The 23,055-nt window shown below is 38.7% G+C and overlaps 2 protein-coding genes across 3 annotated transcripts in view; one reads left to right on the top strand and one right to left on the bottom strand.

The window, feature by feature from the left end:
* The first annotated feature begins 304 nt into the window (after positions 1–304).
* On the top strand, positions 305–5,195 carry igflr1 (IGF-like family receptor 1). Its single transcript, XM_059338505.1, has 8 exons — positions 305–438; positions 524–671; positions 888–915; positions 1,020–1,052; positions 1,579–1,645; positions 1,739–1,816; positions 1,993–2,094; positions 3,591–5,195. The coding sequence occupies exons 1-8, from the start codon at positions 354–356 to the stop codon at positions 3,914–3,916; spliced, it is 867 nt and encodes a 288-aa protein (XP_059194488.1). The 5' UTR covers positions 305–353; the 3' UTR covers positions 3,917–5,195.
* Positions 5,196–7,472: 2,277 nt separating this feature from the next.
* kmt2bb (lysine (K)-specific methyltransferase 2Bb) overlaps positions 7,473–23,055 on the bottom strand; it is a 38,952-nt gene continuing 23,369 nt past the window's right edge. For both annotated transcript variants that reach the window (XM_059338452.1, XM_059338453.1), the window contains exons 29-36: positions 19,872–22,983; positions 19,324–19,424; positions 19,025–19,162; positions 16,714–16,966; positions 15,774–15,881; positions 14,950–15,033; positions 11,462–11,591; positions 7,473–10,306 (exon numbers count right to left, since the gene is read on the bottom strand). In XM_059338452.1, the coding sequence (XP_059194435.1) occupies positions 10,031–10,306; positions 11,462–11,591; positions 14,950–15,033; positions 15,774–15,881; positions 16,714–16,966; positions 19,025–19,162; positions 19,324–19,424; positions 19,872–22,983 (4,202 nt within the window). In that variant the 3' untranslated portion in view covers positions 7,473–10,030. The remainder of the gene's footprint in view (positions 10,307–11,461; positions 11,592–14,949; positions 15,034–15,773; positions 15,882–16,713; positions 16,967–19,024; positions 19,163–19,323; positions 19,425–19,871; positions 22,984–23,055) is intronic.

Genomic DNA, 23,055 nt, shown 5'->3' with positions numbered 1-23,055 from the left:
TTAGACTTCCTCATAACACTATGTTCAATAGTTAAAATGAGCACTATCTTTACAAAATTAAAACGCTGCTTACATAAATGCATTAACACAAACTATAAAATTGTATAAAAAATATAATTGCAAAAGCTTTGGCTTGTAACAGCTCAAAAACAAAACAACAACTAGATATATGTAGTATATGCAGTTTATTAGAAAAAAACTACAATATATTGCAATAGCAGAAAAACATACTTAAAGCAAACGTGTGTGTGTGTGCGTGTGTGTGTGCGTGCGTGTGTGTGTGTGGGCGGTAGTAGTAGTCTACCATAGGTAGTCTGCTCGCCGTTTTTCGTCTTGAGAGCAGTTTAGTGAAGATGGGGCACTCTATAAAATGCAAGAATCTGACGACCTACTGGGATAGGATCATTTCGAAGTGTATGCCGTGTGAAACAAAGCAAGGTAGGTCATTATTCTTTTCTATTCTACTCTAGTCTTATCAATTTTATCGCATTTTATTGTAGTGTTTTTTTTAATATAAATACAGGATATTATATCACGCCCAACTGTGGTAAAGCTGATGATGGTGGGGTGCACGAACCCCCCCTTAAAAAGTGTACAACATGTCCCGCTGGGTTCTACATTTCGAGCCCGTGCAGCAATACTACTGACACCAAATGTGACAACAAATCAAGGTGAGAGAGCATGTTCATTAACCTGAAATAAGATGCAAAAGTCGCTCCTAGTCTACGTTAAAGCCATGCAAGAAGTCACATTGCAAACCGTGACATTTTTTATCTTACCGTGATGCAGAAACAGGCAAGCGTATGTACTTTTTCCCACCATAAAAAGTTGTGGTATTGATGGTTAAAGCCCACACGGTAACTTTTTTTCTTCCTGAATTTCTATAGAAGCGGCGCGACGACGGTTCCTGTCGCGGTGAGTAGGCTGTTAGTAGGAATTTACCTAATGTATGTACGTAGTTTCATGTGATTTCATACTTGACCCAGTCTGTCTGTCTGTCTGTCTGTCTGTCTCCTCAGACACCAACAACATCTCAACATGTTCGTGCAACGGTAATTCAGCAGAATAGGCCAATTACTTCAGTTATTACGCTGATCACCGGAAATAATTACGTCATGATTTATTTATAGAAGGAATTAACAATTAGTTTCCATGCTTCATGGCATGATTTGAGTCAAGTTTTTTTCTAATGATCATTTAAAACTTTTTTTTCTTGTTGTTATTATCAGCATGTTTATATCACTAAATTAAATAAATGTGATTGAAATCATTCTAAGCACTAATACTAGTACATAATAATGAATAAAAAAAATGAAAAATAATTAACATATGGCTTTCCAATTTCCTCAAAGATGATGTATAAAAACCTTACATGTTCTTTATAATAGGCTTCTTGTCGAAGAATATGACTATTAATTAGCAATATAAATATGAGCAATTACATTATTATTCACAGTAAGTTGCAATAGCTCGAAGCATAAAATGAAAAGAACCAAAACAACTGGTTTTGATTTGCATGGCAGATGGTTTTGTTGTTTCATCAAAAAACAACAACAGTCCTCTCTGTTTTCATTTCAGACAAACGGATCGAGCTTAAAACCAACAACAACAGCAACCTCCCTGTCCCCACCAGCCCATTTACTCTGTAAGTTGCTGCTTTTAAAACACATTTCTTCTTAGCAAGTAAAAATAAACCCTAACCTTTGTTTTATTTTGATTTTTGTTTCTGTTTTTGCAGGGGCCGTACCCTTACTTACCCTTATTCTCCTGCTTGTTGTGATATGTGCTTGTCTTATCTACAGGAAGCGAAAACTAGGTTTGCATATTAAAAAAAGATTTACACACATGTAAATTACCAGTGGGACGTAATTCTGTGGTCAGACTTTTGTGCAGACGCCCAGACTTTGTCTAGAGCCAACATTTAATGAAAGATTCTTATTCTTCCAGCTGGATCTGGCATATAATAAAACGGTTTCCTCTTGGTTAACACAGGCCAGCACACAGTGTTGAGTTACAGCAGAAGATCCTCATACAGCGCAGGCTTCTCTTCGCTGTCTACTCCACCCAGCTGCAATGACCTCGAGGACCTTCTGAGTGAGTGCAAATTTATACAACTAACGCTAAATGTTCCATGTATCTATATATACATGTGTGAGTCAGTCTGTGACATTATAAGATCCAGGGGTGTCAGTAATGTGTCGGTGCTTTTACACAGATTAGATAAGATCCCACAATGGGGAAATTCACTAGACACAGCAGCAAAAACAGAAACAAAAGGTGTGAATATAAATAGAAGTAGTTTGAATGATTAAAAAGTAAATAAATAAAAGATTTAAACAGATCAAGATGATATAAAAGCTATGGTGAATAGTGTAATGTGTGATAGTGCTAAAAAAAAAAGGAGTGGTGATGTGAACAGAAACTAAAACATGATCAGAGTCAGACAGCGGTCGGAACTGACACCGTGGGTGTATTATTTAAATTATCATTATACTTAGCTCTAATAATACCAAGCAAAGGTTAAGTGGGTGGGATTAACCCTTTTTCAGGCGAAGAACTATATTTGGTAACTTCAGTGGATATCAAAATGGGGTCGAGAAAAAAAGTAGCAAATTTATTAGATTAAAGTGGAAAATCTACAAGAAAAAAAGTTGCAGATTTAAGACATTTAAAGTGGTGAATCTACAAGAAAAAAAGTTGCAGATTTACGAGATTTAAACTGGCAAATCTACAAGAAAAAAAGTTGCAGATTTACGAGATTTAAACTGGCAAATCTACAAGAAAAAAAGTTGCAGATTTACGAGATTTAAAGTGGTGAATCTGCGAGAAAAAAAGTTGCAGATTTAAGAGATTTAAAGTGGTGAATCTACAAGAAAAAACGTTGCAGATTTAAGAGATTTAAAGTGGTGAATCTACAAGAAAAAAAGTTGCAGATTTACGAGATTTAAAGTGGCAAATCTACAAGAAAAAAAGTTGCAGATTTACGAGATTTAAAGTGGCAAATCTACAAGAAAAAAAGTTGCAGATTTAAGAGATTTAAAGTGGTGAATCTGTGAGAAAAAGGTTGCTTTTTTTCCCACTTCTTTCTCGTAAATCTGTGACTTTTTTCCACGCAGATTTAAAACTTTAATCTAGTAAATTTGCAATTTTCTTTCATTTCGGATATCCGCTGAAGTTACCAAATGCGGTTCTTCACCTGATAAAGGGTTAAGCGGTGAGGTTGCAGATCGCAACCAACCAAACCAAACCCTTCCCTTCCCTCACCCCTCCCTTTCCAATCGTGAAGGAGAACCTACATTGGCCTTCATAAGATTATGTAATAATTTACTGCAAGTGTCTGAAATTGCATTTTTTGGCTACTATAGAAACATGGTGGGCTCTGTGGAAGAGGACCTGCTCCCTGTGTAGATATGAATGGTTCATTAAAGCTTAGTTTTATGCGATACACAGTTGAAAACACGATTCTGAATGTTATTTTTCATGTCTGCACAGGAAATCCCTAAATCACACCAGCCCTTTAAATAAACGGAAGAAATAAATTAGCAAAAGAACTCGTTGTAACCTGCGATAAACCTCCCTTTCCTCTGCAGGTCCCAACATCCTGTCAGCACCTCTCCAGGCCGTGCTCGACAACTTGGATGTTTTGGAGGAGCTGGTGATTTTGTTGGATCCAGAAAGCCATGGAGTAAAGAATACCAAACATCTGGCTTCTCATTGCTCCTTCCCCGCCACATGGATCACATACACCTACTCCATGAAGGAGGTTAAGAGCCCTCTGAAGGCCGTGTTGGAGGGCGTGACCAGCAGGCACCCTGACTGGACAGTCGGCCACCTGGCCAAGCTGCTCAGACACATGGAGCGCAACGACGCCATCGCCGTTCTCACTAAACTTGAACTGAATGTGATTTCCGTGTGATCACCTATAATAGCACATAATCCTTTGGCTGCAGGGTAAGGCCTGCAGATGTTTCACTTCGTGATCATTCCTGATTTTTTTTGTAGTTATGCAACCTGGAAACCACAAAGAAATGTCGGGAAAGCAGACATCCTGAACAGATTGTCAGTAATATGAAGGAAATATACAGGGCAAGGGGTTCAATGAAGGGAAATTATTTTTTGCTATGGTGCTTAACCCATTGACGCCTAAAACGCCTGTAAAACCTCTGGGCGATTTTAAAATCAGCCCCTAAAACCTGAAGTTTTTCTGGAAATTCAACAGAAGTGCCAACGCCTCTACTAAATAATAGATTTTTCTGTAGCAGATAGAAATGAAATTCAAAAAGTATTTGAGAGCTTATACAAATACTACAAAACGACGTATCCGCTTTCCAGGCTTCAATGGGTTAAAGCAAAAAGTGGCAGACTTTTGAAGCGTTTATTATTGCATCTAAATTGTGACTTAATTGCAAAAAATGAAGTTTACTGAATTATTTTATAACCGCAGAAATGAATGTATATCCTCATTTTGTTAATCAAATTTCATCGTGGTTTTATTATGATTAATAATTGCTTATTTCCAGACTAAGAGATCAACAGAGGTCTCAAGGAGTATAGTCAAATTCAAGCATACAATAATTAATCATTTTACACACTTTTAAGTCTTTGTAGGAGCTTTTGATTAGGCTACTACTCAGCTCGTGATATATGTATATTATGTTCTGTGTGGTTCTGTAAGGCAGAACTTTTATTGCTGCATTCTGGAAATTTTTTCTAGAGCATTGTATTGAGCATAACATTCCAACTCAGAAAAGAGTAAACAATATAGTAGTATAGTAAATTGTGAGTGCTTTTTTTGGCATTTTCAGATAGAAGTGGTGAAATGAATGATGCTCTCAAGTTGCATCATTGGAAATGAAGGTTTGATGTTGACCACTATACTTGGTTTGGTCAAAAACAAAGTGCAATACTTAATTAAAACAAAAGCACTTTTTTCCCCAAGTACCTGCATTTATAGACATAAGGGCTGTTTCCACTACGCACATAATTTGAATATGAGCAGACTTTTGTTGGGACTTTTTTCGTCCCTGTCGAAGAGTTCGGACGTTTTTCTCCCTTGAAAACAGCCTGGTTACTGATTGGATAGAACGATATGCAGGCTGTGACTTAGCAACTTTGTTGTGATAATTAGCCACTTTTCAGCTCTGTTTAAAGGAACACTCCACCGTTTTTTCATATTAAAACATGTTATTCGGTCAAGTAAGACGAGTTGATACAGACCTCTTGCGTCTCAATGCGTGCACTCAATCGCCCTGGCGCGCGGAGCTACTTGGCTAGCACTTAGCTTAGCCCAGTTCATTCATTAGGATCCAAACAGATGGACAGTTAGAAGCGACCAAACTCCTCCACGTTTTCCCTATTTAAATACAGCTACACTTCGACTCAGCGCAGTAATATCATCACTTCCGCTCCCTCTCACTTCCGTCAGGAGTGATGATATTACTGCGCCGAGTCGAAGTGCTCCCAAGTGCTATTCCGCCATACATTATAGTTCTCCTTTTTATCCGCTTAGAAAAGCGCCACGTTTTATTTTGTGTCGCCATACTTGGTCGTTTAACTACTCGTGTAGCTGTATTTAAATAGGGAAAACGTGGAGGAGTTTGGTCGCTTCTAACTGTCCATCTGTTTGGGTCCTAATGAATGAACTGGGCTAAGCTAAGTGCTAGCCAAGTAGCTCCGCGCGCCAGGGCGATTGAGTGCACGCATTGAGACGCAAGAGGTCTGTATCAACTCGTCTTACTTGACCGAATAACATGTTTTAATATGAAAAAACGGTGGAGTGTTCCTTTAACGAGCTGTGGGGGCCCGCGGCCGTTAAGAGTAGGAATGAGTTGAAGCTGCACATTCCTAAGTACATTCCTGTTGGTTTACAACAAGCACCGGACACTCTGTGCACAGTTCACGATGCCGGTTAACTCACGATTTTGTCGTGGAGACACACAGAGTGAGCGGACTTTTGAGTGGGCGTGGCCTGAGACTTTCCCTGTGGCGACTCTTCCCTCTAAAGGAAACACGGCTATACTGAGCTGATTAAATGTTTTCACATTCCTGACTGTATTAATCTTTTTTACTTTTTTCAATAATTTTAATAAAATAATCATCGTAAAGAAATGCTGCTCCTGAAACACTGATATGGATATTACAGCCGCGTTGAGGGAGGAAAAATGTGAGAATAAAGTCATAATAATACAAGAAAAAAATTCTCCTACTACGAGATCACTGGCAGACCTCTACAAAGACATGCACTATGCACCAAGGTTATAATAGTTTTGGATTTTTCATTAGTTTTAGTTTTAATTTTGTTGTGAATTTTTGTTTTCAAATTCAGTTAATTAAGTAGTATGTATGTATTAAGTAGTTAATTAATTCAGTTTTAAGAGTGAGTTTTCTAGTTTTAGTTTAGTTTTTATTTTTTGAAAATGCTTAGTTTTAGTTTAGTTTTTATTAGTTTTAGTGTTAGTTTTAGTTATTTTGTAATGGGCTATATGTTGGGTGCCAGATTCAAAGTGGTCATAATAAATTTTGCGTTTATTTCCTTTGGTTTATCCATTTTAGCCCCAATAAGGTTATTAACTCTTACAGTTCTGGGTGTTTTGAATTTTGGTTCTAGTGTAAACATCCCAGTCTCAGTAAACATATTCACCATGTGTTGCATGTTCAAATAGAAACACTGAATTATGAATGAAAAAAGTTGACAAAAACGAAAACTAAGGACATTTTCACTATAATTTGTTAGTTTTGTAACCACACAATACAGTTTCAGTTATCGTTTTTTTAAAAACTCTAGTTTTTATTTTTATTTCAGTTAACGAAAATGTTTTTTCAATTCTAGTTTTCGTTATTTCGTTCGTTTTCGTGAACTATAATAACCTTGCTATGCACAATGTTAATTTTTTGACTTGAGGAGTGACCAGGTACATTTTTGAACAGAACACAAACCACAATGAGAACATCACCTCATTCGCGGTGGTGGTTACAAGAACAAAAGTCATAATTGAATTGAGAATAAAGTCATGCTAACACAAAGTTGCACTCTAACAAGGATAAAGACAATTGAATCAGCAAATGAGGTCAGTCTGTCTGGTGTGTCACAGGAGAAATGTGTTAAGAGTCACGTTAATGACTGGACATTACTAAGTTTAACCAATGACACCATTATAAGAGGAAATGAAAGAAGTTGTCTAAGCAATGAGGGAACCAGAGATCTCTGCCGCCACCTGAGAGAATGGCCAGTCATGGGATCAGAGTTCAGCTGTTTAATGTCCTTTCCTGTCTATTATTGCTGTGTTGATATGGTTGGATGCCATTCAGGCCGACACAGTGAAACTACCATGTGACTAACTATCATGACTTTATTCTTGAAATGACGTTTTCACTTCAAAAATGACTATTCTTGAAATGTCATAACCTCTTTTCTTGTAATATTATGACTCGAGTTCTGGAAACAGCGGCTCTAATACTTGGTTGCTTGGATGCTAAACATCCCAGTTCAAAGGTTATTGCTTCACATGATTAGTTTTCCTCCTTTTATAATAAAAAATGGAATTTATTCAAACATCTTAACATCTTTATTAAGCAAATAACATTATAAATAAAAAAGTGCATAGAAAAATTAAACAGGTTTAGAAATATGTATACAAATATTTACAAACCCAGGGTTTATTTGTACATGGTAACAAAGACGTAAATTTAAAGATCACATATTTTCTCATTTTTATGTCTTTTACACTTACTTTAAAATAACCCTACTATATATTTATATATATATAACTTTGTATATGTGTGTATATATAACATACAGCTTTCTTAACAGACTCTGGGAGAGATGGTCATGATAACTTCAGGTTCTTACTAGTGCTTTCCATCCTTCATTGCAAACACACACACACACATACACAAAATGACAGAAACAGACATATCCACCAACACACACACGCACGCATGCACACACACACACACACACACACACACACACAGACACACACACACACACACACCAGCTCTGCAGGACATTAAAACCAAGCTACTCTTAAATTATCATCCTCTCTTTTTGCATCAGTATTCCCAAACATCTGTATAAACAGCTGAGGTAGAATCCTTGCAAGGAGTTGGGAGTGACTCTGCTCTTGTTATCAGCTAGGTGATTGACGTAAATCTGAGCTCCATCCCAGTGATTGGACATGCAAGAAGGAAAGGGGATTAAGATCAAGAAAAAAAACAAGATGAAAAATTTGCTCTAAGTAGTTTGAAAAAGAAAAAGGGGAGGGAAAACGATGATCATGGGCTTGGGGAGGCAAAACAGTGCTCACTTTACTCCTGTGGCTGATTCTAAGACCGACAGTAATCTACCGTAACAAAAAATAAAATAAAAATTATTCTTTAAAAATACCTGCTTTAGAACAATTTCTGTCATAAAGGCTTAAATGCATGACACAACTGCCCCAAAAGAAAATTCAAGTAAATTAGTGAAACAAAAGGACATCAGTTGTAAACAAATCGAAGCAAAAGATACAAAAAGGGGGAGATCTCCTATTAAACTAGACCGCCGCCGTTTATACAAAGCACAAGCAACACTTTTACCATTTAAAATAGAAATCAAAACATGAATAAATATAACTACCAATTTGAACAGTGTGTGAATTAGATTAGCCTCATCAATGACGGCACTGAACATCGACTAAGAACAACATTAAACATTATTTTAAGGTGCTGAGTGCATTCTCTCAGCTCCAGAACAGACTGAATGTTTTTCTGCAGCAAGCCCGGTGCAGGAGCTAAATGCACACACTCATAGGCGTTGCTTTATACCAGTGCTCTCCCTGATTAAGAGATAAACTGTAGCAGGTTTCACAACGATGAAGATAATTTGTACGTTTGATGGTTCTATGTGCAACTGTCGGGCAGCAACGTCTTATTGCAATAGGTAATGAGCATCTGCCATGAGTAATAAAATATATATTTTAAAAAAACTGATATTCACCACAACTCTTCACTTTTGGCTTGGGTAGTGTTTGCTACATACACTGTACATCAAGAAAAAATGTGTCTTAAAGACACATTTCTAATTATATAAATATGACACTATGGTACCTACTGAAACCGTTTACATTGCTATCTATGTTTGAAATCAACACACAGGAAGAGTAGGTGACAGAGAGCACAGGATCTAAGGTGTGAAACTTAGCAGACACTATTACATTCCAATGACAATAAGAGAGAGTACTGCTAGAGTGCAGACATTTAAGATAAATGATCTCAGCAGGGTGAATAAACAGCTAAACAATTCCTGATTTGCAGGACATCTTTGTCCAACTAAAGACGTTAAAGACCTTTCAAAGCTTAGCACCATGGTTGTCTTATTATTCCCGAAAAGAAATAAGTCTAAAAAAGAAAAAATATTAACAACGCTAGAAGTGTTAAATGTGAGATAAAACACACAAAGGTTTGAGTGAATGTATGGCTCAAGAACGGACTTCACCACTGCACAGATGGGGCAATAATGTTCCCATCACTGGAGGATGGAGCAATCATGATTACAAGGTTATTACAGATGGACAACCCTCCCCCCAGAAATGAATAAAACATAGAAGGAATCTCTCAGAGCCTAGCTATAGGGTTTCAGCAATGATTCAAACAGATAAGGCTTGACGTGTGTATCAAAGAAACTCTGTTGGTGTCATCCATACTTTCCAGGAACCCCTACATGTGAACCTCTGGTTTGTATATGTCCTGTTGGCATGGAAACAAAACCACTTCCTCCACTGCTGTGGTGATGTTGCTGCTTCAGCTGTACAAGCTGAATTATTCCAGACAAAAGAAGAAACTTGCCTTTTAGGAACTTTTTGTGCAAGTTCTCTACTTCTTCTAATCCATTAAAAATGTCCACACATCACTTCTGACCAGCCAAATATTCCTGACTGGTCTCATAGTGGCTAATTCCCCTTCTGTGCGGGCTGCCAGCTGCCTCCCAAAGCCCAATCCACCTTAATTTAAGGCTTACTAGTAAAAAGGATCATTTCATCCGAGGGGCGCCTCAGTTGAGGAAGCGCCGACATCGCCGGGCGCCACAGTTGCAGTTGAGTTTACTACTGGCGTCTTCAATGGGGAACTTGTAGTCGTAGGTGAGCTCCTCCCCTCTGTAAATCTTCCGAAGAGCAAAGATGACGATGTGCTTCCGGCCCTCCACGTTGATCACTCGAGAGTAGCAGTTAGGTTCACAGGAGTGGTTGATGAATCTCGCTGCATTGCCGTGCATGGTCGCATCCACCACGTCAAAGTCATCGATGCGGAACATGTAACAGCCAATACCCTGCGGAGGCCAGAAATAAAACCTATTGACACATCCTTTAACCCAGGGGGGAGGCAACCTTTACTAACTAAAGAGCCACTGTTGGCCAAAAAGAAGATAAAATCGCAGAATGGAGCCTCAAAACTTATATTGAGCCTAAAATTAAACAGCCTAATGAGTCTAAATTAGCCTACCAACATTATTAATCATCATATTGAGCATAGGGCTGGGCGATATGGCCCTAAAAGAATATCACGATATTGCAGGCTATTTTTGCGATAACGATATTCTTGACAATATTAGGAAATACTTAAAAAGATATAGAAAATATGATTTTTTTTTTGTCTGTTTAAATAATTAAAAATCTAAAATGTAGTTTGAAGTGCAAATCTCAACATTTGCCAAACAAATTTTTTTAGTCTTGACTCTTGAGTATGAGCAAATAATAAAAATAACCATTTAGGGGTTCTGGGGGCATATTTTAATGAAATTTTGTAAAGGAAAATAAAGGTTTGTGTATGTTTTATTTAAGGCATCTTATTTTGACAGTCTTCTTGTAAGTTCTGTGGTGGATTCTCTTAACACACCGTGCTCTTATTTTGAAAGCTGCATGTGTTTAGCGACAGGGAGTAAGTAGCTTTTTGTGATTAAAACAACTTTAACCACTACATCAAGAAGTAAGAACGTTGCCAATATCATGATATGCCTTTTTTTTTTAACCATAAAAAAAATATACCGATAATATTGTGAACGATACAATATGGCACACCCCTAATTGAGCATTTATTAATATGAGTTTGAAAACTAGTCTATCTAAGGGAACTCAAAACTTAACTCAAAGTCGGCAAAATGTAAAGATTAAGGCGCCGGGCCGGAGACTTTCGTAGGCTATGAAGCACATTTTAGTTGACTTAAATGTAAAAAAAATAAAAATAATATGCTGTAAAAAGGCTATACAATTTAACAATTGAAGATACAAACAGTTTTTGGTCTACACCATTGATAAATGAAAATTTTAATGTAAAAAAAATATATATAATTTTTTTTTCTCAGCCACGGGGAGCCCCTGCAGACTCTGGAGCCACGGGTTGACCACCCCTGCTTTAACCTTTCTCAACCTCAGTTATTGCAGATTACATTAGAATGAAGCTTTACTAAGAAATAAAGCGGACCAACCTTGCCGTCGTAGTACTTCTCCCTTTTGTCAGTGAGCACGGAGCGAATGACGATGCCAGCGTACTCAATAACCATCTCGCCTGCTTCAATGTTCCTCTTGCAGAAAAGGCCACGGCCATGGATAGCAGACCTGCAACACAATAGAAAAATGTGTTTATATAATTAGTTTTTGGAGCGCCATGAAGTGCTCCAAGTGCCGCCTGCACCAGCTGAAGCACATCTGGTGTTTATTTCTGGTGTCAAAGAGTTGAAAGATTGTTGGATATTGTAATAAATTGCTGCTTGTTCCCGTCACCCAGCTCTTCAATCACAGTAGAAGAGAGTTGGGATAAATACAAATGGTCACACGCCGTCATCCTAAGGTCACACGCCGTCATCCTAAGGACTTTGTGTTCCTTGTGTTGCTTGTGTTGCTTGTGTTAGCAACCAGCTGAGCTGCATCTCTCCTGAAAAACACTTCCCTCCCAAATCGCTGCAGCACCACCAGCTGGACGTTTTCAGAAGACTAACCGGTGTTTTCAGCTGGGAAAAAATGTTTTGGTGGACATCATGGACGGGATACAAATGTAGGAAAGTGATACCAACGATAGCTTGGTCGGACAAGTACTAGGGTGAAACTAGTGTTGTGTAACAGTTGTGTTTTTGGTAATGTTAATATTCTGTATACCTGAGTGTAAAAACTACAAAAAAAAAAAAACAACAGAATATTGTTGTAAACTAATCTAGTAGTTTAGTTTTATGGGGAGAAGTGTTACGGTTGGAGGTGTGTTGTGTTTGTTTTTTCTTTTGTTTTCTTGCTTCTTTATAGATCCGCCTCCTGCTCCTCCCAGTTGCTGTGTTTCCAGCCGCACCAATGATCTATTACTAATTAGGTGTTAAATAGACGAAATCCTGAAGCAGACGCAGCTGGTGGGCCATTGTCGCGCTGTGATTTTGCCGGTTGTAGAAGTGTTGGCTGTTTTAGGTGAAACCCCTGAGCAAGGTTATAATAGTTTTGGATTTTTCATTAGTTTTAGTTTTAATTTCATTGTGAATTTTTGTTTTCAAATTCAGTTAGTTTTAGTTAGTTTTTAGAGTGAGTTTTCTAGTTTTAGTTTAGTTTTTATTTTTTGAAAATGCTTAGTTTTAGTTTAGTTTTTATTAGTTTTAGTTTTTTTGTAATGGGCTATGTGTTGGGTGCGAGATTCAAAGAGGTCATAATAAATTTTGCCTTTATTTCCTTTGGTTTATCATCTCAGCCCCAATAAGGTTATTAACTCTTACAGTTCCAGATGTTTTGAATTTTGATTCGAGTGTAGACATCCCAGTCTCAGTAAACATATTCACCATGTGTTGCATGTTCAAATAGAAACACTGAATTATGAATGAATAAAAAGTTGACAAAAACGAAAACTAAGGACATTTTCACTATGATTTTAGTTCGTTTTAGTTAGTTTTGTAACCACAAAATACAGTTTCAGTTAGTTATCGTTTTTGTAAAAACTCTAGTTTTTATTTTTATTTCAGTTAACGAAAACGTTTTTTCAATTCTAGTTTTCGTTATTTCGTTAGTTTTCGTTAACTATAATAACCTTGCCCCTGAGTGCTGCCTGGAAGCTGGGGAAGGAGAACCCAGTTGGTCCTTATATCTTTGGTTTGTGTCCTCAGAGTGTTTTAGTGTGAAGGCATTTAGGTTATTGTCGCTGTCCGTTGGATAGTAGTTTTGTGTTCGCCATATATAAATAAATCCTATTTTTCTATAACTCAACTTGCCTGGTTTTCCCTTGTTTTTTAATATACAACATCAATGGTTACTCCCGAACCTCAATTTTGGGACGTAACAGCGACCAACTGAACATAAGGTCCTACAAATTTGATCTCATTTTCGTTCATATCCATGATGTGTTTTTATTTCGTTAGTCCCCACTGTTTTCCTAGTTTTGCACTTCTCTGAGTGATCGAGAGAACTCTTTCCAAAACAAGTAGAAAACTTTTAAATTTGAGGAACATAAAAATAGCACCCATTATATAAATAAATTGTTTTTGCGGGGCAATGGATTGTCCTGTACTGCCAGTACTGATGCTCTGTAAAAATCATGTTTTCTTTATTTACATTTTTTAGACAGTACATTGATTTCACTACTGCTGAAGTTCTTCTAGCAGTCTTTTTTTAGTGGCATCTCTCCAATTTTGGGGCATGTATCAGAGTATTAATAAAGCTCTTAATACATGTTTAGGTGGAATTACTTATGCTAATAATCAATAACGAAGTAGAATTCACCATTCACTACACCTGGATAAGAGCAGATTTGAATGGTTTAAAACATTTGGTGCATCTGGAGCTGACTTCTCTCTCTCTCTTCCTTTTATTTTCTCTCTCAAAACAAAATACAAGGGAAATTTCACTGAATGGTGTTATATGAGGCCAGTTTAGAAATAAACTGCGTCATCTGAGCAAATGTGGGGTTAGGAAATAAGGATTTCATCATTAAACTAATACATATAATTCAGTCCATTTACTGAAACTGTCGGGGAGAACACAAACACGTCTTATTTATGACCAAACTCATCACTCAGCTGTACAATTCATAAAACAACATCAACATGAGCAGATTTTCCAATGGGACAGTTTTGGTAGGATTTTTCTTCAAGGGCTACTGTGTCTAAGTACAGCCAGACAGAACAGAAATTGTTCTTGCTGTGTCAGTGTCTCCCACATTGTTTAATAAGTTGCTTGCTGTTAGCCAAACACTGAAACTAGGTGTTGATAATGTTACAGTCTCAGCCATGCATTACTGCCAGAGGCTTCTCTGTGATCAGCAGCCAAGCCAAACTGTATAAATGATCTTAACTGCTTGTAAACAGGGATAAATAAATGTAGTCACGCAACTACAGGGTAAGGTCAGTTCTCCCTTATTTGGATGCAACTTGCCATCTGGCCACAAAAACATTATGGGATTTTTTAAAATTAAGCAATACTTGCAGGGATTTTACATAAACTGCAGGAAATCTTGAATGCTCTGCAAGTTCAATTACATTTAAAGAACATTACGCAAAAATGTAAAGACCTTCCCCTATAGATTGCACTAAGGCTACATAATACATTTCAATGGACAAACTCAGAGGTGGTTTAAGCTTGCCTTGCTTAAAATCTTCCGCCAGTCATCTTTGTACAAAGCCCTTGTATTCTATTAACTACTGTCATGTTATTTAATGCTTTAATTCTGATTAAAACTCTAAACATTTTCTCTATCATTTTTTTATCTTTGTGCATTCAGACACAATAGATGGCTTGTCTTGTTATGTTATTTTCAGTATGATTTCCTTTTGTACATTTACTCAGACTACAAAGAGAAAATCATTCTTTTTACTTGGATTTAAAAATGTGAAATTCATGTATACAGGTGCAGTGCCCATTCTGGGTGCGGCCGTTTGAATCGTGGGCAGTTTTATCCCAGTTGGCCCTCAAAGATTACATATAATTGTCATTATTATGGTTCTGTGCTGACCTGTACACGCCTACAGCCTCCTTGGAGGTCCTTTCCAGATGTCTGAAGCGCATGGCCATGGGTAACTCCAAACTAGTAGCCCGCCTAAGAGAAAAAGGAGACAACAAATCAATATTAAATAGCAAAAAAAAACTTTAAAAGTAAAATGTAGAGTGAGCAAAACTTTTGAGAGGAACACCTTTTTTTTTTTTACATACACTACCGGTCAAAAGTTTTAGAAAACACCAACTTTTCCAGAATTTAATTGAAAATGATGCAGTTTAATGTCTCAGTGTATTCTGAAATTAATGCACATTTGAAACATTTAAAATTCTTTATTGAGCATGATAGTGTTTTGAAAGTAAAAAAAAGATTCAAAATCACATTTTATGTTGGACTAAAGGACTAAAAAAAGACACAAAATGACCAAAAAAAGACACAAAATGACAAAAAAGACACCAAAAGACACAAAATGACTAAAAAAAGACACAAAATTACCAAAAAAAGACACAAAATGACTTACAAAGACATGAAAATAATTAAAAGATGGACAAAATAGCCCAAAACTCTATAGAGTTAAGTTGTTAACCCACTTCCTGTTCCCTGAAAAAAGGCCTACTTGTATAATTCTGAAATGTACGTTATATTTTACCTTTTTTTATTTACCTCTGGCCGTTCACCACTTACCTTTGTACCCTTTCAAGCTGTTCATTTGACTTGAACTGCTTGATTTTCAATAAAAAACTGGAAAAATTGGGGTGTTCTAAAACTTTTGACCGGTAGTGTGTATAAAACAGCAAGGTGCAAGTGGACAAAAATGTACAACTAAATGAGTGAAGCCTGACCTTGTCGACTTCAAAAGAACTTCATCTTCCTCATCATCATAAGGCCCATTGTCAGGAAGCTGTCTATGCTGAGAAGCCAGGAAGTTAAACATGTCAAATGTGGACTTCCTGTTGAGAGAAAAGAGAAATGACATCAGGTTTAGATAAGTAAAAGTAGGAACTCATTTGAAGAAGATTAAAGCTACATTAATATACATCTAAAGCAGGGGTGTCAAACTCAAATACACAATGGGCCAAAATTTAAAACTTGAATAAAATCGCGGGCCAACATTGAACAAATAAACCTTTTAATATATACCAAACATGTTTTGCTTTAACATTAAATATGGAACCAGCAACGCTTATAAACATACAATATATAACTAAATAGTGCAGACATGAAAAATCAAATTTCAAATAAAAAACACATCAATGTCATTCATTTATTAAATAAAAATTGAATAAAAATTGTATGCCTCTTTTCTATTTGCATCCTTCTGATTTAAATATCAAAATAAAGTTTTTCAACAGGTTAATACATTTAAAAATAAAATAACAATAATAAATCTAGTATTAGCGGTAAATGCGCCGTATAATACCGGCAGGTCAGCTTTTATAGCACAATAATAATATAATAATTTGATATTGGCTCGCGGGCCAAATAAAATTACACTGCGGGCCAAATTTGGCCCACGGGCCAGAGTTTGACACCCCTGATCTAAAGCATCTCACTTTATCATTTGTTATGCAATATCAAATTTACTTTTTCTCCTGAATTTAATGAAAATAAATTAATAATAAAGCATCTAAAGCATCTCACTGTATCATTTGTTATGCAAATCAAATTTACTTTTCCTCCTGAATTTAATGAGAATAAATTAATAAGAAATTCCATGCAGACATAAGACCAAAAATGCAGAACAGATGTGTAACTGATCTAAAGAGCTATTGCTTTACTAACCTAAGGTAGAGCTCAGAGCGGGCACATCCGCTGGGGTTGACCGGGAGGTCGTCCTCCTGCGTGAACTGTTTGAAGAAACGGAAGGTGTGTCGTTGGCAGCGCTGGGCGCCTTGAAGCTGCTCCAGCAGGAACACCACTGCATCATGGACCAGACCCAGCATACGAGCACCGGTGACCCTCTGAAAGGTCAAAGGTCTCAACCTGGCAATAGCTCTGGCCTCCTGCACGCCGTCTATGACTGCTTTCCACGCCACTGAAGGGAGAGTTGAGAATTAGGCATCATTAGGAAACACAATGCAGCGGCACTCCGTTTGGTCTTCCTTCTTAAAGGAACACTCCACCGTTTTTTCATATTAAAACATGTTATTCGGGTAAGTAAGACGAGTTGATACAGACCTCTTGCGTCTCAATGCGTGCACTCAATCGCCCTGGCGCGCGGAGCTACTTGGCTAGCACTTAGCTTAGCCCAGTTCATTCATTAGGATCCAAACAGATGGACAGTTAGAAGAGACCAAACTCCTCCACGTTTTCCCTATTTAAATACAGCTACACGAGTAGTTAAACGACCAAGTATGGCGACACAAAATAAAACGTGGCGCTTTTCATCACTCCTGAGGGGAGAAGATTTTTCAGGAGTGATGATATTACTGCGCCGAGTCGAAGTGCTCCCAAGTGCTATTCCGCCATACATTATAGTTCTCCTTTTTATCCGATTCGAAAAGCGCCACGTTTTATTTTGTGTCGCCATACTTGGTCGTTTAACTACTCGTGTAGCTGTTTTTAAATAGGGAAAACGTGGAGGAGTTTGGTCGCTTCTAACTGTCCATCTGTTTGGGTCCTAATGAATGAACTGGGCTAAGCTAAGTGCTAGCCAAGTGGCGCCGCGCGCCAGGGCGATTGAGTGCACGCATTGAGACGCAAGAGGTCTGTATCAACTCGTCTTACTTGACCGAATAACATGTTTTAATATGAAAAAACGGTGGAGTGTTCCTTTAACGTCGCCACTTCTATAGTCAGTCGATAAAAACACTCTTTTTCCACGCGAGCAACGAGACATGACAACTTCTTTGTCTTTTAAAATGTTTACTTAAAAACAACAAAGTATTTTGCAGAAGAAAACATGGATGAAGGAAGGTTAACATGGGGCAGATAAACTCACTATTATTAAGGCTGTTATTATGATTTTCGAATTATCATTATTATCTTTATTTTATTTTTTTCTGATTTTCAAGTTGCCTATCAATTTAGGTATAAGTATGTCTTTGTAAGAGTATTGTGATAGAGTTTAATGCTTTTGCAAGGATGTGATTTTGATTTTATTTATATTATGTTGTTTATTTTTTAAAACCATTTCTTTCTTTGTATGTTTTGATGAAAAGACTTGACATGTTTACAAGATGTAGAGCAACATGTATGTGCTGTTTTGTTTTTCTTCAAATAAAAAGTTTAATAACAAAAACAACAAAGTAAATTACAAGCCTGACGCACGGTCAAAAGACTGTGTTGCTTCCACCATGTTCTGACTAAAAAACTAAACTTAAGATACACAGTCAGTTACCATAGTTACCACCATATAGTGACATCACAATGTAAAATTTAAAGGCATAGAAACATTTCTAACCCTTTAAACATTTCTAATTGTATATTTTAAACTAACATACTCTGGAGACTTTTCGATATACTAACTTTTGCTGCTAGAAAGAACATTTTACTCATCTGGATCAAGAATGTTGCTCCAACAAAAAAATCATGGCACAATATCGTTATGGACTGCATCCCTAGTGAGTACATCACATGTATGCTTCACTCCAAAATAGATGCTTTCTATAGGGTCTGGAACCCTTACTTACACTGTCATCCTCCTTGCTTTGTGGATTTCCCCAAATCAGCCTAGCTTGTTTCATAACTTTGTTCTAAGTGCCCACTTTCTAATAAGCACCTTAAGGCCTTGTTGTGTTTATATGCTCTGTATTTATTGTCATCTGGATATTGTTGTGTCTTGCTGCAGGAGATTAATAGGGAAGGGAACATTCTGTTTTGTTTTTTTACTCCTCTTTTTTGTCATGTCTGAGCAGTTCTGTGTGTTTTGTGTTCTGAAAAATGCAATAAAAATATTTTTCAAAAAAAAAAAAACTAACATACTCTTAGCATTGCATGAATTACAATGAAATTATTATCATTCATTTTTAACTGTTTTTAACTTAAATTATTATTGATGAAATGGCCCTTATTGGCCCTTACACACAATAAACATGCTTGACTACAGAATCACCACATCAAGATGTGTTGGATGTGTTAGATACTAGCTTACCCTCTATACTGTCTGCCTCCGCACTGAAACCATCATCACTGGTTATCTCAAATCTCAAGTGTGGCTGGTCTCTGTTAGTTGGAAATTCCTCATCCTCTTCAGACCGTGGTGGTTCATCATCTGAGGTAGAAGCAGCGCCTAATAAAAAATAAAGCAATATTTATTATTACTTTTTTAATATTATTTTTAAATGTTGTGGCCACAATTTCTGCAAAATCTCATTTATGAGTGTCATACCATATGTGGCAGACGTTGCTGAACTAAGGAATTATTTAATTTTATGAAAAACAAAAGAATACCAGAGTATTTTTTCCAGTCAGTCAGGGTGCTGTGTCCCACTGATTCCCATGCATGCTGTTTGTCTTGGTCGCCCCAAGACAAATAGTCCAACGGCTCTGATCTGAGACACACGAGAGTACAAAGGCTTGTTATTCAATATTGTTTTCAGAAGCAACAACGGGAACAGTGATGGTGTTCTGATCTAGGTCATTCAAGAATATTCCACTCATAAAGCACATGAAAGAAAGTATTCAACATTTGCTTTAAAATCTATGTTTTCAGAAACACATTTTTCTCTTTCTGGCAAAAATTGTGGATACTTCCTGCCACATGGTATTTTTTTAAAGTAATATGCAGCATTGGTTGTCTGAAGGTTTCTGGTAAAACCCTGATTCCAAAAAATGTTTGACATATATTGAATTTAACCCCTTTTTTTTTTGCAAATATCCACTGAATTCTGAATTTGATGCATCTGTTTTAGTTACATTTTCAGCATGCCAACTTTTTTTAAATCAGGGAGGAAATATTTTGTTTGTTGCAGCCCTCTTTAAGACATACAAAATCTTACCCCGAGCTATCAGACTCGCTTATATGCTCCTCCTTTAACTGGTCCAGGTTCAGTACTCCTTTCACTGTCGGGGTCTTGATGCGGACTCCTGAAGCTCTGCTGGAGATAGTTGGAAAGGTGGGTCTGCGGCGCTCCTCGTCCTCACTAATGGGCTCTGGTTTTAGGAAGTCCACTTTAGACTTCTTGGTGACGATACGGTCTGAAAGTGAGGACACTCGCTTCATGCGGACATGGGTGCGTGGCCTGGCTGCAGGAGCTGTTGGTGTGGGTGTTACTACTGGAGAGCAAGGCACCACTGGAGGCTCCGGTTCAATTAAAAGGTCAGGTGGCAAAACCAATGAGGTAGGGCTTAGTGTTCGAAGCCCGCCCCACTTTGGGGTGTAGTTACTTGCCATAGCTTGATTGATAATTGCTTGAGCACTTTCAGCAGGAGTCATGGGAGGAGTCTCAGCTGACGGAGCGGGCTGCCCTGGCGCCTTGGATGACTTGGATTTTTTGGATGCACCAGAATCCTTCTTCTTCTTTGTTTTTTTCATTTCTGGAGCGCTCTCATCTTTTGGTGTTTTTGCACTCTTTCTCGGCTTCTTCACATTAACTGACGCCACTGCACCGTTGCTGTTGTGAGTGAGCAGCTGTGTAATTGTGGTTGAAGTCTGAGCTGTGGGTGTAACTGACAGAGGAGCTGCTGCTGCTGGAGGGTTGGCGCCAGCGGGCGGAGAAGTCATATTCCCAGCTGCTGCCAGCGTGGCTGACAATGCATTGCTTTGCAAAAGGCTGGCGATCTGCGTCACACAGTTGTATGAGGGGGAGCTGGGAGTGGGCAACTGGAAAGTGTTGCTTTCTGGGTTCTTCACGAAGATCTGCCCGAGGCGGTTCACCAGCAGGACGTGTGGTGTAGGGTCCACATTAGGCCCTCCCACCTCCTTCACAGTAAGAATAGCATGTCCAGGTAAAGCCTGGGGAACCACTGGCTGCTGATGTTCCAATGCTGGCCTGGGTGTTGAGAAGTTGATGGAGATAGTGTGGCCTGACGCAGCTTCTTTCTGCATAGATGAAGAGCTGTAACCGTTTAAGATCACAGGAGTTGAGGTGGTTTGGACTGACATCGGAGCTGTTGACAGTCCAGAAAGCGACGATACTGATGCAGCAGAAGAAGAAACGATGGTTACAGCTGTAGAGCCCAGTGGCTGTGTTTGAGTGGAGAACATGGGTAGAGAGACAGTTCCACATGTTCCCGGTAGGGGACAAGTACCTGACGTGACTGATAGTACTGGATCGTTTTGAGGGGCAACGCTTAGCAATGCTTGCGTCATGTCTCCAACAGGAGTGAGGGTGGTTAGTTTGGTAGACAAAGGCCCCATCGATGGGAGGGTTGACTCTTGTGACGGTGTTACAGGCTGAAGTGTGATACTCGTTAGAGGAGGCTGACTGAAACCTGGTAAACAGGGATACATCTGCAGAGGATCTACAAGGCCTTGAGGGGGGGTTTGTACATCTGTGGATAATACAGGGGGCGGATGGAGAAGATCCAACAGGGAACCCTCACTGTTATTAGCAGAATCTGCTGATGAGGGTTCTATTGTATTAGCTGTTAAGTGGTTCATCAACCCAGTACAGTGGCTGCTGTCAGGCTCTGACTTCATCTTAAATGGTGTGCCTTCTAGCAAAGGAACCATCTCAGTTGAATGTGGACTAGTGTCACATTTCTCAAGAACAAGAGGTGTTCCAGCGGCAAATCCTAAACTGGAACCCTGGAATAAATCCTGTGAATAGGAGGTCTCAGGCACCTTTGTGAGTAAGTTAGGCAGAGCATCATGAGCTGGAGCAGGAAGCACAGTCTCCTGATTTACTGAAGGAGTGTCAGACCTTTGCTCTTTGAGTGGGAAGTTTTTGGAAACTTGTTGAGAAACAAATCCCTTACTTGACTGACTGGCATCATTGGATTTCGGTGGATCTTGAGGAGAACTATGTGTCGAACTTTTGCTGGGAACTGAGATGGTGACTGATGGAGAATCGGTGTGCTTATCATTGGCTGATTCTTTGGGAAACAGACTCTGAACAGCCTGTGTGCCGTTTGTAGCTTCTGATTCAGGGACATTTTTATTGTTTAGGCTTTTGGCTTGTATCTGAGCCCGTCCAGAAGCCTCGACTTTCTGAGCATCATCGTTGGTCGCTATACTTGCATCACTCTCCGTACCGTCATCTACACCATCCAGCTGAGCCATAGGCCGGGAGGAAGGGGAAGACGGAGACTTGGAATGATCTTTTGCTCCCGGACAGCTGACTATTGTCCGTGAAAAGTCAAAATAGTGCTCCATATCATCATCAGAAGAGGTATTGGCCAAGTCATCCCTGGCTGAGGCTGCAGACCGTGGCAGGTTGGGGATGAGAGACTTCCTCTTGTGTACCTCTTGTGCTCTTCCCCAAAATTCCTCCTGATCATCACCTTCCACCACTATTTGCCCCCCACAGTTCATTGCCACACCCTCATTCAGGAGTGTCTCTTCAATCTCCAGTTCTGTCCTCATCTCTTGGCCCAGACTCATGTTGGGATCCTTGTGGAATGAAGTGTAGGGAAATTCTTCTTCATCCTTCTGTTGGTCTAAATCCCCCTGTGGCGATGTACCATTTGCTGGAGAGACGTCTTCAGGTTCTGGTGAAGCTAAGAAGTTGTGCGGCACCTCGACTGAGTCTGGTTGGCTCAGATCAAAAGACAATCGATTTCTGGGTAGATGTTGTATGGATGAAGAGAAAGACAGACTTGGAGAGGGAAAGCTTCCTGCCCCGTCCTGCCAAGGAGACTGAGGAAATAAAGATGAGGTACAGTGGGTCATTGTGTTCCCAGGGCATCGGACCGAGGAAGCACTTCTACCTCCGACTGGGCGGGGTGATGGAGAATTTATCTGGTTGTCTGGAGCACCGATTGGGAACAGTGGGGAAGTGGGAAGGGAAGACTTTCCAGCACGGAGGGCGACTGGTCCAGCCAGAGGGCTCAGAGGAGGAGGGGGCATGTGAGTGCGAAGGCCAGTTTGTGGGCTGTGGCGACGAACCCTTCGAGTATCCTCCAGATCACTTATGGTCAATATGTGGTGGGGTTTCAACTTGAGTGATCCTAAGAGGAAATCAGATTTGAAAGTTACGTTTTTTCATTAAATGATTCTCACAAAAAAAAACATTTTTTAGG

This window comes from Centropristis striata, chromosome 8, assembly GCF_030273125.1.
Source record: "Centropristis striata isolate RG_2023a ecotype Rhode Island chromosome 8, C.striata_1.0, whole genome shotgun sequence".
Taxonomy (NCBI): Eukaryota; Metazoa; Chordata; class Actinopteri; order Perciformes; family Serranidae; genus Centropristis; species Centropristis striata.
This window is presented reverse-complemented; position numbering and strand designations above follow the sequence as displayed.